This window comes from Physeter macrocephalus, chromosome 21, assembly GCF_002837175.3.
Source record: "Physeter macrocephalus isolate SW-GA chromosome 21, ASM283717v5, whole genome shotgun sequence".
Lineage (NCBI taxonomy): Eukaryota > Metazoa > Chordata > Mammalia > Artiodactyla > Physeteridae > Physeter > Physeter macrocephalus.
The window spans coordinates 105729062-105746540 of record NC_041234.1 but is presented as its reverse complement, the minus strand read 5'-3'; the positions used below and the strand labels follow the sequence as shown (position 1 = coordinate 105746540).

Below are 17479 nucleotides of genomic sequence, written 5' to 3'. Positions count from 1 at the left end.
TTAACAGAATTCCAAGAGAGAGCCATGTTATTTTAGCATCGGAAAATGTAATCAACTATATACCATGTGTCTAAACTCTGAGGTCTCCGAAGTAGGTAAGAATCTCACTAGCTCCACCAACCCATTCTACCAGATAATCATCATTTGCTGTGCTTGGTAAAGATTACAATTAAACTAGCTCCTGAAATTTAACAGACAAGGAAAAGGTAACCAACAGAAAACTAAACTAGGTTAATTTGTAGAGAAATAACAGGTATGCATAGTTTCTTGTAAAGAGACAGCCTTTATTTTAAGGATTTTTACATTGAAGACTTCAAAAAGTGGTAGGTTTTTAGAACTTATTGACCTGTATTTAAAAGGAACCGCTGACAAAGATTCGCCAGAAATAATCTGAACAAGCTGGAAAATACAGTTAATACTACTGAAACCTACTAAAATAACTCCAGGACATATGGTTTGTCCAACATAACCATACCTCTAAATGCTGTCACTGATATGAAACTGACTGCTTCTTTTCTAAACACACAGTGGTATAATTAACAATATTCAATCACTTCTGCTCTTTCCTGAATATATAAAAATTAAAATACCAATTAAAAAACTAATATATTCTCCTCTTTCAATGTTTCTTACAGATACAATTTCAATATTTTCATTCAATAGTGGTGTGGTTTAAGAGGTTTTTCATTCACAAGTCAAACAACAATCCACCCAAAGGGAACTGATAGTCTATAGGCTCATAGTGCAAATAAAGAGTTCGGGAATGCAGCAACTGACCTTTCTAAAATACAGAACAGATAAAATTCTTAGAAGATACATGCAATAAGCTCTACTAAGCAGCTGGCCACAGAACTAGAACATCTGATAATTTTCCTGGTGACTTCAATGGGACTCCAGATGTTTCCAAACTCAACTTGAACTCTCATCTTAGGCTTTGTATTTTGCTTTTCCAGTTTCGCTAATGACACAAACATGCTATAAAATAAAAATCCAGAGATTCACATTAGAAAAGTATACTGTGAAGTGAACGGCGAGAACAGTACTTGGCATGTCTTCTATGAACAGTATTCTGCTGCAGGGGTTTTTACAAAACAAACGGACTTCCTCATCTTCCTCACCCGCGTTCACAAACGCGTTCTCGGCACTCCTGCTTCCAGAGGAGGTGGTGGGTGTTTGAAGGAGAGTGAATTAAAAGACTTAAACTAGTTCATGTCTCGCTTACTTATGACCACATCTATCATCTGAAATAATAATGGGACAGTTACTGCATATTAAACCTGTCCAACTGTTTAGCCAGCAAGAAGTGTTACCCAGCCTGCCCAAGTTACAGCTTTAAGGACGTCTGTACTTGACTACAGCTTTATGTGACTAATGGGAACCATCAGTCTGTTCAAATTATGAGGTGCTGGAAAGAGAAAACAATTCTGCCCTTTTATAAATTTTTATATGGGCTCTGAAAAATGAGAATGAGGAAAAGAAGCATTACTTACATTCAAATCCCTGAAGTATTCATTATAGTCAAGGGCATATCCTACAACAAACTTGTCTGGAATTTCAAATCCAACAACTAAAAAGAATCACATCATTTAGATACAGAAAACATCATTTTCAAATCTAATACGTGCAAACATTCTCTAAAGTGACTCTAAACCATTTCATATAAAACTTGTTGGGTTAAAGCTGGTTAAATGATTGACAAAAAGTATTTCACTTACAGTCTGGTCTATATCCAACACTTCGCGGGGTCCTTTTCACCAGCAAGCTGTTAATTATAAAATGTGACATGTGACACACGGAGACACTGCAGGGCATTACAAAAGAGAATATTCATGTTCTGCAACACGGTTTCATCTGCAGTTTAGCATACTATGGTCAGTTTTAACAAACCCAAAGAAACACTATGAAACGGAGAGAGCTAAATCACAGGGCGCCCTGGGCAGGGGCAGCAATGAGTTCACACTACAGATGAGGCCCTTGACTGATCTTCACCTGGAACACGATGGACTGTTCTGAGAGCTGCCCCCTGACTACCCACACGCCCATCAAAGGGCAGCTACTTGGGGAGGATGAACGGGTGGGGAATGCCAACGAGCAAAGATGACAAGTAAAGGCTTTCAGTCCAAAATCCATGGAAAACAATCCCTAAGCCACAAATGGTGTGGGAGAGGTGAGCATCACCTTTCAAGACTTTGAGTAAATAGCTTACAAAGAGGAATGTGAGCCTAAAAAAGAACTAGCATGCTAAAGGAGCTAGTATTTGTTTTTGAGAGCAGAAACTGCAGGTAGGATGCGTCAACTCTAGCGAAAGCTAATTTCATAATCCAAGTGCTGCCTGCTGAAATTTTTCAGCCATTAAAAAACCTGTAATGGTGCTCTGAAAGCCTTTACATATGATAAGGGCAGTCCCAATAAAACTTAAGATTTCATAACTTCCTAGATAAGTATATTAAAAGGGCTGGAAAGGATCTAAAGTGATTCTCAACCTTTGCTGCACATTGGGATCACGTGGGAACCTTAAAAAATATATAACAAAACTCAGATACCCAGGCCATGCCCCTCAACAATTACATCAGAATCGCTGGGGACGGGACACAGATATAGGTTATGTTTTGTTTTTTAAACTCTCAGATGATACCAATGTGCAGCCGAAGTTGAGAAGCACTGGCCTAAGCCTTAGCCTCCAAGGGATCATAGCCCAGGCAAGTCCCTTGAGATTCTCCTTCCAGTAATTAGAGGACACACTTGGACTCGGGTTCCATTTAGAAAGAAAATAACAAACCAATCACAGCAAAACCCCTTCCATCTACCTGAACTCATTCAGGAACAATCCAAAAAAGGTATCATTAAACTCAGTGCAAGCTGTACTAAGAGTTCAGGGGAACTCGGCACCTCATATTCCTATAGATCTCAATGAATTATTTTGAAATAATTGCAGATTCATAGGAAGTAGCCCAAAAAACGCACAGGGAGCACCCGTGTGCCCTCTCTCCAGTTTCGTCCGGTGAACACGTCACATAACTGTAGTAGATTACCACAACCAGGACATGGACATTGGTGGACTGATCTTATCCAAATTTCATCAGCTTTCTGTGCTCATATTTATATGTGTACAATTCTATGCAATCGTATCACACGTGTGGATTCATGTAACCACCACCACAATCAGGATACAGAAGTTTCCAGCACGCACGGCTTTCCCTTGCTACCTCTTTGTTTATAGTCACAACCACCCACCACCCCCTAACCCCTGGCAACCACTAATCTGTTCTCCATTTCTATCATTCTGTCACTTTAAGAAGGCTGTATAAATGGGATGACACAGTATTTACCCCTTTGAGACTGGCTCCGCCAGGTCGTGTGCATCAGCAGTTTGTTCCTTTTTAGTGCTGAGTAGGATTCCATGGTTGCATGGACCACAGTTTGTTTAACCAGTCACCTACCAAAGGACATTTTGGCTCTTTCCAGTTTGGAGCTATTGCAAATGAAGCTGCCATGAACATTCACACATGGGTTTTTGCGCGGATGTAAGTTCTCATTTCTCTGGGAGAAATGCCCAGAGTGCAGCGGCTGGAGTTGTATGGCAGTTACAGGTTTAGTTTCTTACGAAACTGCCAAACTGTTTTCCAAAGTGGCTGCAGCGCTTGACATGTCTGTCAGTTAATGTTTTTTTAATTTTTAATTTAACTTTTAAGTTAAAAAGCTTTCTAGTCATTCTTAACCCTGCTATGTACTTAATCTTTTTAGGTATAAAGCACAGATACACACACACTACATAAATAGATACACAATATATCTGTGATATTAAATTTAATGGCAAGGAAGAGATTAGGAAAAGAAGGTTGAGAAACAACCCACTTGGGCCACAGCCCCATCACTAATGACCCTCCCCACCTCCAGCTACAGGAAACATCTCTCTCATGAGGCAGTCTATCTCAGTTTCACAGCATATTCCAGGAAAGAGGCACACAAGAATATCCGGAGGAGTATATGCCACAGTATGTTGACATTTAAAACCCTGAGAGCATGTAGAGAAATAAGCAAGTGCACTGATTGGTCTGCAGGAAACTGCTTAGTGCCCTAGAATGCATCATTTCTACACTCTCATCATGCCTGTCCCAAATCCATTTAAAGTAAAAACTCACTGATGATACACTGGCACCAGCGATCAGAAAAGCCCCAAAGGACAAACTGCTGACACACGACTCAGTAGAAGGCTTACTCTGATTCAAAGATGTTCGACAAATACTTTGATCCTTTAAAAGGGGTTTATAAAAACCAGTTAATCGTTTAGGGAAAAAAAAGTTAGATCACTATCTGACCCCTACACAAAAATTGCAGATTGGTCAAAGATTTTTTAAAAAAGAAAAAAACCCCCAAAACACCCAGGGACGTCATCTGACAAAAAAAAATAGTAAGGCATGAACTCTGAGCCAGGTTGCCTGGGTTCAAATTTTACCTCTATAGTGATCCAGCTCTGTGCCTCTGGATAATTCCCTATGCCTTGGTATCCCCATCAGTGAAGTGGGAATAATAGTCTACCTCTGAATTGTTGGGGAGTGAAACTATAATTAGGGATAAACACAGGTAGAACTAATAAGCCAAACAGCATAGGTAGGACCAGGAAGTGAGGCTGGCTTAGAAGAAAGGAAGCAGGCATTGTACATTTTCTACGTGGCTACAAAACAAGATGCAGCACACAGGACCACTACATCACTCAATTCCAGGAGCTCAGGATCTCCAGGGCCCACTCCTTCCTACCACCTCCTAACCCGTCTTTGGGATCCTTGGCCTCAGTTTTGCAAAGAGGCCCCAAATCCTCTGCCATGCTACCCAGGACAAGTTTGATAATCATTATTATTCTGGTGAAAAACCAAATATTAATAACATTGGGCAATAAGGTGACTGCACTGAAAGGCTTTAACACATGACAAATTATTTACGAAGGACACTTACTGAGTCTTATTTGAGATTATATTACTTTTTGAAGATAAGAAAATTTACCCCTTACAAAGAAGCAATTAATCTTTTTTCAAATGAAGAAAGTATCCTATGTCAAAATGTTATATACATACCTTGCAACCTTGACCATCTTTGGATTATGCTGCTTGACCAAGGAAAGCAAGGTCTGCATTGTTTTGCCAGTGTCAATTATATCCTTTAAAAAAAGAAAAGACATTTAAATGGTATATAAAACCATCGTACCTTTAAATTCAGTCATTATATAAACACAAAAAAACAAAATCCCATGTATAACTGGAATAATGCCATTTTTTTTTTGGTGCAGTGATTCTCACCACAATTCATACTGAGATATTCTGGAATCTGTAAGTCATCTGGCTCTCAGCAAGCAGTAGGAATGCCAGTCCTCAGGGCTGGATTTTATAGGCACCAAGAGATCAATGACAGCTAATTTAAATATATACATGCAAGTATGTACACACATATTTTATTAGAGAGTTGTGGTGCTGCCCTTCATTATAAAAGATATTAGATTTTTTTTTATAAACTCAAGATCAGGATGCTCCAACTCTCAGATGCAGGTGGTTAAGAGACCACACCAAGAAACACTGCTTTATACCATCTTAAAAGTATCCAAAGTATTAAAGTTTTACCATATAGAATTACTTTACATGAAAGTGAATCTTAGCTATTTAGTCAAAAGTAGGACATTATTCAAAACAAACCTATCTCTAATTGGGAAAACATTTCTTAAACCATAACCCTAATGCTCTTCAATGAAAATATTCTCTACAGATGGTATAAAGCAGCATTCACAAAGCGGGGCTGTAAGTCATCAGAAACATCAGGGCTGGGGATTTGTGAAAAATGCAGATTTCTGGGCTGTGGTAGACAGAATTCTGATGGCCCCCAGGACTCCTGCCCCCTGGTGTACACGCTCAGAATAATCCCCCACTCCCTGAGTGTGAGTGGGACTTGCGAAATGATGGGGTTGTCAGTAGGTTGTGTTACACAAGACAGCTGTAGCAGCCTGAAGAGAGATTCTGCTGGTTTTGAAGAAGTCAGCTGTCATATGAGAGGGCCATGTGCTAGGACATGAGGACAGCCTAGCAAGAAAACGGGGACCTCAGTCCTGCAACCACAGGAACTCAGTTTTTTCAACAACCTGAATGAATTTGGAAGAGTACCATGAGTCACAGGTGAGACAGGAACCCCAGCCTTGATTCAGCCTGATGAGACCTGGGGCAGAGGACCCAGCTACCCTGTATTCAAGTCCTGACCCCTGAAAACTGAGATAATCAGTGTGTGTTGTTTTAAGCTGCTCAGTCTGTGGTAATTTGTTAGGCAGCATTACCCCAGACAAAATGAAGCAATCTGAAGTGGAATTAGTGAATCTGCATTTTTAAAAAAGCAACCAGTTCCCAGGGATACTCATGTACACAAACCCCATGAAAAGAGTGTTATTTGGTTATTTTTTAATCTATAAGCTAAAGTTTCTAAAAACCTTGGTAACAACAAAAAATGAATCAGGGGTTACTGTTGCTCTTAAGCCTTACACCATTTTACATAAAAGTAAGAAGTCATTCTATTGGTGGGAATATAAAGTACTTTGATGAGTAATTTGGCAACAATAGTAAAACTGAAAATGTACAAATTCTAAAACCCAGTCCTTCCACTTCTAAGTGCCTGTATCCAGAGGGAACTCACACACATGCACACAGGACAACGCAAAACTCTTAGCAGCCCTGTTGTAGTAAGAAAAATTGGAAGCAAACTCCCTATTTGTAGGGCAATAAATAGGTTGATTTGTACACTGAAATGCTATGAAAGATTTTAAGGTCAACTAACTCTATATGTTTCAACATGAATAACCTCAAAACCAATTTTGGGTGAGAATAACAAGCTGCAAGAGAGAATATATACAGTGTAGCACTATATAAATTATCAAAAAATATATTTTGTATACGGTTATATATATGCAATAGAAACATAAAAAGCATGGATGGGAATGATATGTGTAACTTTAAAAGGAACAAAAAGGGGGCTTCCCTGGTGGCGCAGTGGTTGAGGGTCCGCCAGCCGTACACTGAAATGCTATGAAAGATTTTAAGGTCAACTAACTCTATATGTTTCAACATGAATAACCTCAAAACCAATTTTGGGTGAGAATAACAAGCTGCAAGAGAGAATATATACAGTGTAGCACTATATAAATTATCAAAAAATATATTTTGTATACGGTTATATATATGCAATAGAAACATAAAAAGCATGGATGGGAATGATATGTGTAACTTTAAAAGGAACAAAAAGGGGGCTTCCCTGGTGGCGCAGTGGTTGAGGGTCCGCCTGCCGATGCGGGGGACACGGGTTCGTGCCCTGGTCCGGGAGGATCCCACATGCCGCGGAGCGGCTGGGCCCGTGGGCCATGGCCGCCAAGCCTGTGCGTCCGGAGCCTGTGCTCCGCAGCGGGAGAGGCCACAGCAGTGAGAGGCCCGGGTACCACAAAAAAAAAAAAAAAGGAACAAAAAAGTTTCAAGCCAAAAAGAGAGGGGTAAGAAATATACCAAAATGTTTCCACTATCCGGTAAAAGTAAATTACTAAATATTTCTTAGAAAAAAAACAATCTCACTCCCTTATAACACAAGCCCACCATTAAAACCGATGAAAAGGAATTTCTTTCCCTGGGTTACCTTTAGGACTGTGCATACCAAGTTAGAAAATCATAAACACTATATTAAAAGTATGTAAAACTTACTTCAACAATCAAGACATTCTGGAAGAAAAAGAGAAATGAAAATCAGTACAATGAATCAGACAGTGTTTCCAATTATAATTCAAGTCATATCATAACAAACTCTAAGGATTTATCCAAATTCTTGCTTTAAGCTACTTTACCATATCGAACCCTGATTTAAACAAAGGGGCCATCTGTTGGGACTTGGAACTCTTTAATATAAAATTTTCACTGCAATGAAATTTTTAAAAATAAAATTTGACCCATATGTTCATTTTTTAAGAGTTTTCATTACTTAAACGGAGGTCTAATCTTGGGCAAGTCACGAAATTTCTCTGGGCCTCAGTTTCCCATGTGGAAAATGAGGGACTTCAACTAATATGTGTATTCCAACTCTAACATTCAAAACTATAATTTGTACAATAACTCCAAAATCATGCATTTAACTTACCATATGGAATCCAATTCAAAACGCATTTTCTCAGTAGGCTGAAATTGATCTGCATTTTCTGGATGTGTTCATATTCTTGGACTAAACTAAAAGATACCAATGCTTCCTCCCACCATAAACCCTTACCCCAATTTCTACCTCTCAGAATTTTATAGCTGTTAGAACCCTTAGAGAAAATACCGTCTAACAATTACCTCTGAGGTAGAGAAGAGTCCTATATCTATTCTTGGGAATGAGGTAGCATTTCACATACTGGTTATAATCACTGTCATAAGAAGATTCATGTTATATTGCTTATTTGTAGTTCTCATTTCTCTATCACATACCTACAAGCATCAGAATTTTAATGTTCTATATACTCTTCTAAGTCAGTGGTTATCGAGGTAGGGCACACAAGATCCACTGGGTTGAAAGAAAGAAATACTAGAACTTTTTTTAAACCTCACCTTATGTAATCTATAATTTCATAACCGCATGCATTTTATAATGTACATTATATTACTACCATAGTTCATATGCAATTTACTCCTTTCCTCATATCACAACTAATTTCTCTCTTTTCAAAAGATATTGTAACCTAAATCTTTAGGAAAATTGAATACACAGTTGATGCTTGAACAACAAGGGAACTAGGGACACTGACCCTCCACACAGTTGAAAATCCACATATAACTTTACAGTCGGCCCTCCATATCCACAGTTCCTCCGTATTCACAGATTCAACCAGCCACAGATCGTGTAGTAGTGTAGTAAGGATTTAATGAAAAAAAATTGCATATAAGTGGACCCACAAAGCTCAAACACATGTTGTTCAACGGCCAACTGTAATCAATTAATGGACCGATAATTGTTTCACCACCTACCATGTGGTTCTTTCTCAGCATTTTCTCTAGCCCAGCTAGCACATCTGAAGGACAACATTTCCCATCAGTAACTTTGGCTCACTGATGCAGCAATTTGCACCATGGGATGGAATTATAGTTTGAAAAGAGCATTGAATTATGAGACAGAGAAACTGGATTCTAGCCTTGCCTCTAATACTAAGTAGCTGCAAAACCTTGTCTAAATCATAATCAAAGACTTTTAGTACTATGAGGCTGAGAGATTAAATATTTGCCACACAAAATTGTAGTATCAAGAGTATGATGTCATTACTGTTTAAAAAATAAAAGAATGAGAATTGCTACCATTACCGAGAGCTTATTTTACATCAAATAGCTACATCCTTACTTAATAAATGAAAAAAATGAGGCTCAGAGGTCAAATGACTTGCCTAAAGTCATAAAAATAGTCAAGTGGTAGAGGATAGATTTGAAGAGGGGTTTTCAGGGTCCAAAGCCCATATTCTCAACCATAACTGGAAAAAAGGGGAAAACTATTCATATATATATGTATCTGCACACACACAGTATCCGTCAGCGATAAACTGAAATAGAAAGTCTAAATAACCCATAATGTCACCACCAAGAAACAACTTCACCCAACTTCTGCGTCTTGTTTTTTTTTCCACAATAAATGTGCTTACTGTGACTATCATGAAAAGAAAGTTATTTTAGAAGCAGAGACCTTTTAAGATCACAGAGCTATGTAGTGGGACAGAGCCATTAGGTGGGAAAGGCAAGGTCAAATGGAATCACAGAAAGCTTTGAAGGCTAGGTCCCTTCCAGCACTAAAAACTGATTATAGGAATAAGGGCTTCAAATGACTTCTAAATATGGGCAAAGCACGCTGAAAGGGAAGGAGGATAGGTCTGACAGGAAGGGAAAAGAGTCAACAGATTATAATTTCTCCTTTGAAGTTTTCAAAAGATGTTGAGGAAGACAACATTAGTTTGGCATGACCCTGATATGGGACCATAGAATTTGACACAAGTGTTGCATGTTAAAGTTGCCTTACAGATACTCAGTGAAGTAAGCTATAAACATTAAAATCTAAAAACCAGAGGAAGAAAAGAGCTTTGGAGCCAGATAGACCTGCATTTAAATTCAAGCTCTACCACTTAACTGGCAGTGTGACTTTGGACAAGTCCTTCAACCTTGCTGAGTCTTAGTCTCCTCATCTGTAAAATGGGGATGATAATATCTACCTCACAAGGATTCTTGTGAAGCTTTTACGAGATTATGTCTTTATATTTGGCAGTGTCTATAAGCAAAAAAGTAACTGGCAGCTGAAAAAAAATAGCATTCCATCATTTATCATTGGTTACTCAAAAATCATTTCAGTGTATCTAAAGAATAATATTGTAAATATTCAAGTATTTTAATAGCTCTATTATCTCAGTGAAATGTCTATGCTGGAAGAATTTTGATGTATTTTAAACTCTTTTTTGGGATTCCTTAAAATAACAGTATGTTTGAACATACGAAGTGTTCTAACTACCAGAAACTGTTTTAAGAGCTCTACATGCATGATATCACTCAATCCTCTTAACTCACTGAGATGACTGCCAGTAGCATCATAAGGGAGACGAGAGGTTAAATAACCTGCCCAAGGTCACATAGCTAGGAGGTACTGAGCCAGGCTTTGAATCAAAGCTCTCCAGCTCTAGAACCCACACTTTCAGTCACTACATTATACTGTTTCTCTATCTTTTAAGAAACTATGTGCTGTCTATTTTTAAAAAGAAGACTGTCCTTTCCCCCATATATTCTTTTGAAGGATCCCAAATTAGATCCCCACAGAAGCATACCAGCAGTACTTGGCAACACAGACTTGATGTTTAATGTTGGATTTTTGCTGCCTCTTTGCAATATGACCTAGAGAAAGACACCTAACTTAGGATGTTTCCGAGGGTTAAATAACCCTTGTTTGAGTACATAAATAACTATCTAAACTGCCTCTTGGTGATGGATTGAAAGCACAGTGTTACTAATTGACTCAGTATGGAATGTTCTTTTCTTCCCCTTCAAGATACATACCTTTCCAGTTAAAGTTGAGAGATCATCTCCACCAATTACTTTTATGTCACCTGTTGACTGGTCATTCTAGTTAAAAAGAAAAAAGATAAATATATATGTATATCTTTCCATGTATATACACACATTTCAAATTATCAAATGCGAACTAGAAGATTTAAGAAGTTAGCTATCTAATGTCATAGCATTATGATATTCTAAATGATACAAACTGTAAGAATTATGTTTCTAGAAATGAATGACTAGGTAACTTTTAACTAGAGATTAGTAAAAATTAAGAAGTTCTAATTGGCCATTACTGATTTGATGCTTCAAAGAGTCCTAAAAATGGGGTACATCCATTTTCAAGTGGGCAGTATTACAGAGGCCGCCATCTTCAGTCTCAGTAATTTCTGAACCACGAAAGAAGTTATTAGCATGACAGGTGTCTGGTTCTGGCCCTGGACCATTCCCATGAGTCAATCAAGTTGTAGGGTCTCGTCTATATCACACTCGACTCCAAAGATATTTCCCTCAAAAGTCTAGCTCAGGCCCAGGTCATCTTCACCACAGTCTGGGAAATAGGTCTGATCAGTAGTCCTTTAAAGCATACCTCTTAGGCTCCCAGTTTTATGCTATCACAGAATCTAGTAGAAACCCTTAAAAGAGTTTCAAAAGGGAATGCTCCACACACACTGCAGTTGGTGGTGATAATGATCATAATTTGGCTGTGCTGGATTCAAGACAGAAAACTGGAGTGAAAGAGCAGGTGAATGAAACAGCTTAGATTTGCCCTACCAGAGGAGAGCAAACCATACCAAAGCTGTGGCAATTACAATGGTGCTGTACCAGCACAGTAATAGACAAAGAGATTAAGGAACAGAATAGAGCCCAGAAACAGACCCAGAAATATATGAGGATTTAGTATATGATAAAGATGGTATTTCAAGTCAGTAAGAAAAAGATGAATTATTCAATAAATGGTGTTTCATCAACTAGTAATCCATTTGGGAAAAAAATAAAGTATGATCCCTACCTCACAGCATACACAAAAATAAATTCCAGATGGATTAAAATCTAAACGTAAAAAATAAAGCCATAAGCAGACCAGAAGAAAATGTAGAATATTTTCACATTCTCAGAAAGGTAAAAACTTAGGCATGACATGAACCCAAACTGAAAGCAAAGATCTGTGACGAGTATTTCTATTATACATTGGGCTCCAACAATAAGAATCCAATAGAGAAATGGAGAATGAACACGAATAGTTAATTCACAGAAAAGAATGTCATAACATATAAAATGATATCTGAGAAACAAATACTCAAACAACATGATTCTACTGTTCACCCATTCACACTGGCAAAACTTAAGCCTGATGATATATATTTTGGTAAGAGTGACAGGAAACAAGCACCCTTGCTGTTGGTGAGAGTATAAATCAGTACACTGTCCTTTGAAAAAGATATAGCCATACCTATTAAAGTTGTAAACACGCATGCCATTTGCCCCAGCAATCCCACTTCCAGGAATCAAGGCTACAAAAACACAAGTGTGCAAAGGTACGTACAAGGATGTTCACTGTATCAACTGTTATAAAAAACAAAAATTGGAGACAACCAGCATGTCTATTAACAGGGAACTATTTAAATTAAGTTCATCCACACAATGTAATACTGTGGAGCTATTAAAAAGAATCTGATAAGCTATACACACTGACATGAACAACGGTAACTAAAAACACCAAGTTATAGAGCAATGTGTTGCCTACGAAACCATTTTTGTTCAGCATTTTTAAAAAGCTTATAAATGCAATTGCCTCTGAGTAGTGAGAAGGGATAAGAAGACTTTCTACTTTTATATACAGGCATACCTCAGATATTTCGGGTTTGGTTGCAGATCATCACGATAAAGTGAGTGTCACAATACAGCAAGTCACACGAATTTTTTGGTTTCCCAGTGGACATAAAAGTTATGTTCGCACTGTACTGTAGTCTATTAAGTGTGCAATGGCATTATGTCTAAAAAAACAATGTATAATACCTTAATTTAAAAATACTTTATTGCTAAAAAATGCTATTGTTTATATGTGTAACCTAAAAAAATGGTACAAACGAACCTACTTACAAAACAGAAATAGAGTTACAGATGTAGAAAACAAACATGGTTACCAGGGGGAAAGGGGCGGGGATAAATTGGGAGATTGGGATTGACATACACACACTACTATATATAAAATAGATAACTAATAAAGACCTACTGTATGGCACAAAGAACTCTACTCAATATTCTGTAATGGCTTATATGAGAAAAGAATCTAAAAAAGAGTAGATATATGTATACGTATGACTGATTGTCCTTGTTGTACAGCAAAAACTAATGCAACATTGTAAATCAACTATACTCCAATAAAAATTAATTTAAAAATAAAATAAAATAGTGACGTCAAATACTGTGGAGTATGCAGAGAAACTGGATCACTTACTTATACTTTGTTTATGTGAATGTAGAATGGCACAGCCACTCTGGAAAACATTTCAGCAGTTTCTTTAAAAATAAAATGTGAAACTAGGGTAAAACCCCACCCCACCCCAAATAAATAAATAAATAGATAAAAAATAAAAATGCTAACCATCATGTGAGCCTTCAGTGAGTCTTAATCTTTTTGTAATGGTAACATCAAAGATCACTAATCACAGATCACCATAACAAATATAATAATAATGAAAAAGTTTGACCTATTGCGAGAATTACCAAAATGTGACACAGAGACACAAAGAGAGCAAGTGCTGCTGGAAAAATGGCATCAATAGACTTGCTTGACACAAAACTGCCACAAACCTTCAATTTATAAAAAAAATGCAGTATCTGCAAAGCACAATAAAGTGAAGTGCAATAGGGACTCCCCTGGTGGTCCAGTGGTTAAGAATCCATCTTGCAATGCAGAGGACACCAGTTCGATCCCTGGTTGGGGAGCTAAGATCCCACATGCCGCAGGGCAACTAATTCTGTGTGCCACAACTACAGAGCCCATGCACTGCCAAAGATCCTGCATGCCACAACTCAGACCCGACACAGCCAAAAAATAAATATTAAAAAAAATTATTTTAAAAAAAGTAAAGTGCAATAAAACGAGGTGTGCCTGTACTTCTATTTTTGTCATACACTTCTATATATGTGCCCGTATTTTATGGAGTGTTATTTTTGAAAAACACAAATGGGCCAACAGTATACAGTGTTGCAAACTAAACGTAAGATACATAAGTATGACTACCAATATCAAAAAACTCTTGCATATTACTTCTCATCTTAAGGAAATTTCGGACACCTCTTATTCTAACTAACTTAAAACCCAGAGTTTCAAAGACAGAGAATTAATAGCAAAAAAAACCCAAAAAACAAAAAAACTGTATGAAACCTGAAGCTTTCAATGAGAGCGAATCACAGTAGCAAACGATTTACACAGCAAATCAAGTTAAATAGCGACATCTTCTGTATAAATTTGGCATTACAGTCGACTTCAATTGACCCTTTTTTAAAGAGAAAAGGAGTAAAGATCTGAGAACTGAAAAGTATGGAAAAAACCCTGTGATCCAAAGGCAATGGTGATAGGGTAAGAGACAAGAGAACTCCAAGCACGCAAGACACTGCTGCTGCACTAGATCTAAATCTCCATATTTCTGTTCGCCCCAAGGGTTTTAGCTTCAAGGCTCCTTTTTCTGGAAACACAGCCACCTTTTAAATGAAGGTATTACAGAAGATTCATTTAAGAAAAATGTTACAGTCCACTGTGCTAGAATACAGGTATAAGTGCCCAAATTGCATACAAATGGCACCCATGAATCAATGACCCCACCAGAGGATTTTCCCTTGCTCCCTCCCTTCCTGTCTATGACAAGCTTCCCACTGTATCCCTGCTGCATTTCATTACTGAGTGACTCTTATGTGCTTCATCTTTAAGGAGATGATGGGACTGGCATGGGAGAGCCCAATCTGTCCTTAACTCAGAATGTCACTGTCAACTACATAAAATCCCGAGAAGCTCTTTGGGTCTACCAAATACATACCCTCAGTGTCTGTGTTTCCATTTTATCTACCTTTTCTCGAGTCTACGTGAAAAAAAGAGAAGGGAAATAGGAAGGAACTTTCTTATTTGTCTATCCCTAAAAATTTTGCAAACCTCCAGGCAGCAACAAGAACTGAAGCTTGGTATAGGAAAAGAGCAGAGAAAGCTGTGTGAAAACAAGTTAATGAGTGGGCTGCAAAAGAACGGCTTGGAACAAACAGGTTGAGACCACGAGAATGCAGAGAGGTTAATCACCAAAACTGGGCTCCCAAGAGGGTGAGACTAGGAGTATTACTGAGGTAGGAAGTCCAGCCTTAGCACTTAGTGGCTTAGCAATACGTGGCTTCCTTTTTGCAGTGAACTTCAGAACATTCTTTAGCACCCTAGAATGGGGAAACAGCTGTTCCTTCTACATCCAGCTAGGTCCCAAGTCCTCCACACTCAATCATATTTTCTCTTCACATCATAATTTCAACCAGCCTCTGTGTCCTTTAACTGTTTTCCTGTACCCTGATCAAATATCAACAAAAGTGAGAATATTAGAATCATAAACTTTTAGAGGTAGACTGCACCTCAGATGAAAAACGGCAGATATCCAATTTTCTAAAAATATATGCAGAAAATAATAAGTCTGGAAGGATATATGCCCAGGTAATAAGTCAACTTATTTACCTGTTATTTTAAACGTAAAATGTTGCTTTAAAGGAAAAAGAAGCTATTATCAGTTTTAAAAATGATGCTGATGAAGCAGGGCCCTTATAGATCATCTAATCCTGCACTATCCAATATAATAACCACTAACCACATTACTTAAAATTAAATAAAACTAAAAATTCAGGGACTTCCCTGGGGGTCCAGTGGTTACGAATCCGTGCTTCCACTGCAGAGGGCACGGGTTCAATCTTCAATCCCTGGTCGGGAAACTAAGATTCAACATGCCGCGCAGTGTGGCCAAAAAAAAACCAAACAAACAAAAAAACAACAACAACAACAAAAAAAAAACAAACAGATCCTCTGTTGCACAAGATATATTTCACAGCCTCACAGTCACATGTGGCTAGTGGCTCTGTATTAGACAACACAGACACAGAACATTTCCATCATCACAGAAAGTTCTGTTGGTCAGCATTGCTCTAAACACATCAAAGATATCATTTAGTACAACAGGGTACAGAAAAGATTGAAATGTTAGTGCTGATATTTAGTATCTGGTATTTTCAAGCACACTGTTTTCAAACCTTCAGAAGTTATTGCAACCTGTCTTGCTTTTCATTCCATGTCTGGTTTGGGACTAGGATCTGATAAACATGTTCAATAGAACCACTCTTCATGGCCTAAAAGACAGTACCTTGCATACAACAGGTGGTAATATGTTTGCTGAGTGAATTAATCAATTTCCTTAATTTTAAAAAATAAATTTATTTATTTATTTGTTTGTTTGTTTGTTTATTTATGGCTGTGTTGGGTCTTCGTTGCTGTGCGCGGGCTTTCTCTAGTTGCGGCGAGCGGAGGCTACTCTTCGTTGCAGGGCACGGGCCTCTCATTGCGGTGGCTTCTCTTGTTGCGGAGCACGGGCTCTAGGCGCACGGCTTTCAGTAGCTGCGGCACGCAGGCTTAGTAGTTGTGGCTCGTGGGCTCTAGAGCGCAGGCTCAGTAGTTGTGGCCCATGGGCTTAGCTGCTCCACGGCATGCGGGATCTTTCCAGACCAGGGCTGGAACCCGTGTCTCCTGCATTGGCAGGTGGATCCTTAACCACTGCGCCACCAGGGAAGTCCCTCCTTAATTTTTTTTAAAAATAGAAGTTGTGGTTTCATGGGGCCAAACCTGACCCACTACCTTCATGTTCTACTAATCAGGGTGCTTACATAAAACCTAAGTTGTCTGACAAGGACTACATCACAGTGAAAATCCACAGGCAAGAGTTAGAAAGTATACTTTTGACCCTAGTTCTGTTAGCGTTTCCTTATACCATGGACAGTACACATCCCCATTCCTGCCAATTTAAGCTGAACACATTCCTTTCTCCATCCACGTCTATGGTCTTAGTTCAATAAGCAGGAGAAAGGCATAAATCACTTCACTTTATATATATATATATATATATATATATATATATATATATATAAATAGATAGATTTACAGAAGATAAGCTTTAGACTATCTAGTGTCAACATCAAAGTGGTACGTTTACATTTAACTTCAACTGTTCTGGAGAAAAAAGCATACCTTAAAGCAACTGACTAAATACATACAGAGACAAGTGTCAGACCAAAAGCTTCTGACCTCTTCTTAGAAGAGACACTTTAAGAAACTACTCCAGTATTTTCTGCATTTTTCTTCAACAAGCTCACTCAGAAAGTCAGCTTCTTAC

At 38.2% G+C, this 17479-nt stretch overlaps 1 protein-coding gene across 1 annotated transcript in view; it reads right to left on the bottom strand.

The window, feature by feature from the left end:
* Positions 1-270: 270 nt before the first annotated feature.
* LOC102985101 (hypoxanthine-guanine phosphoribosyltransferase) overlaps positions 271-17479 on the bottom strand; it is a 32156-nt gene continuing 14947 nt past the window's right edge. Inside the window, exons 4-9 of the mRNA XM_024128212.2 lie at positions 11067-11132; positions 7719-7736; positions 5073-5155; positions 1716-1762; positions 1491-1567; positions 271-975 (exon numbers count right to left, since the gene is read on the bottom strand). Coding sequence (XP_023983980.1) covers positions 928-975; positions 1491-1567; positions 1716-1762; positions 5073-5155; positions 7719-7736; positions 11067-11132 — 339 coding nt within the window. The 3' untranslated portion in view covers positions 271-927. The remainder of the gene's footprint in view (positions 976-1490; positions 1568-1715; positions 1763-5072; positions 5156-7718; positions 7737-11066; positions 11133-17479) is intronic.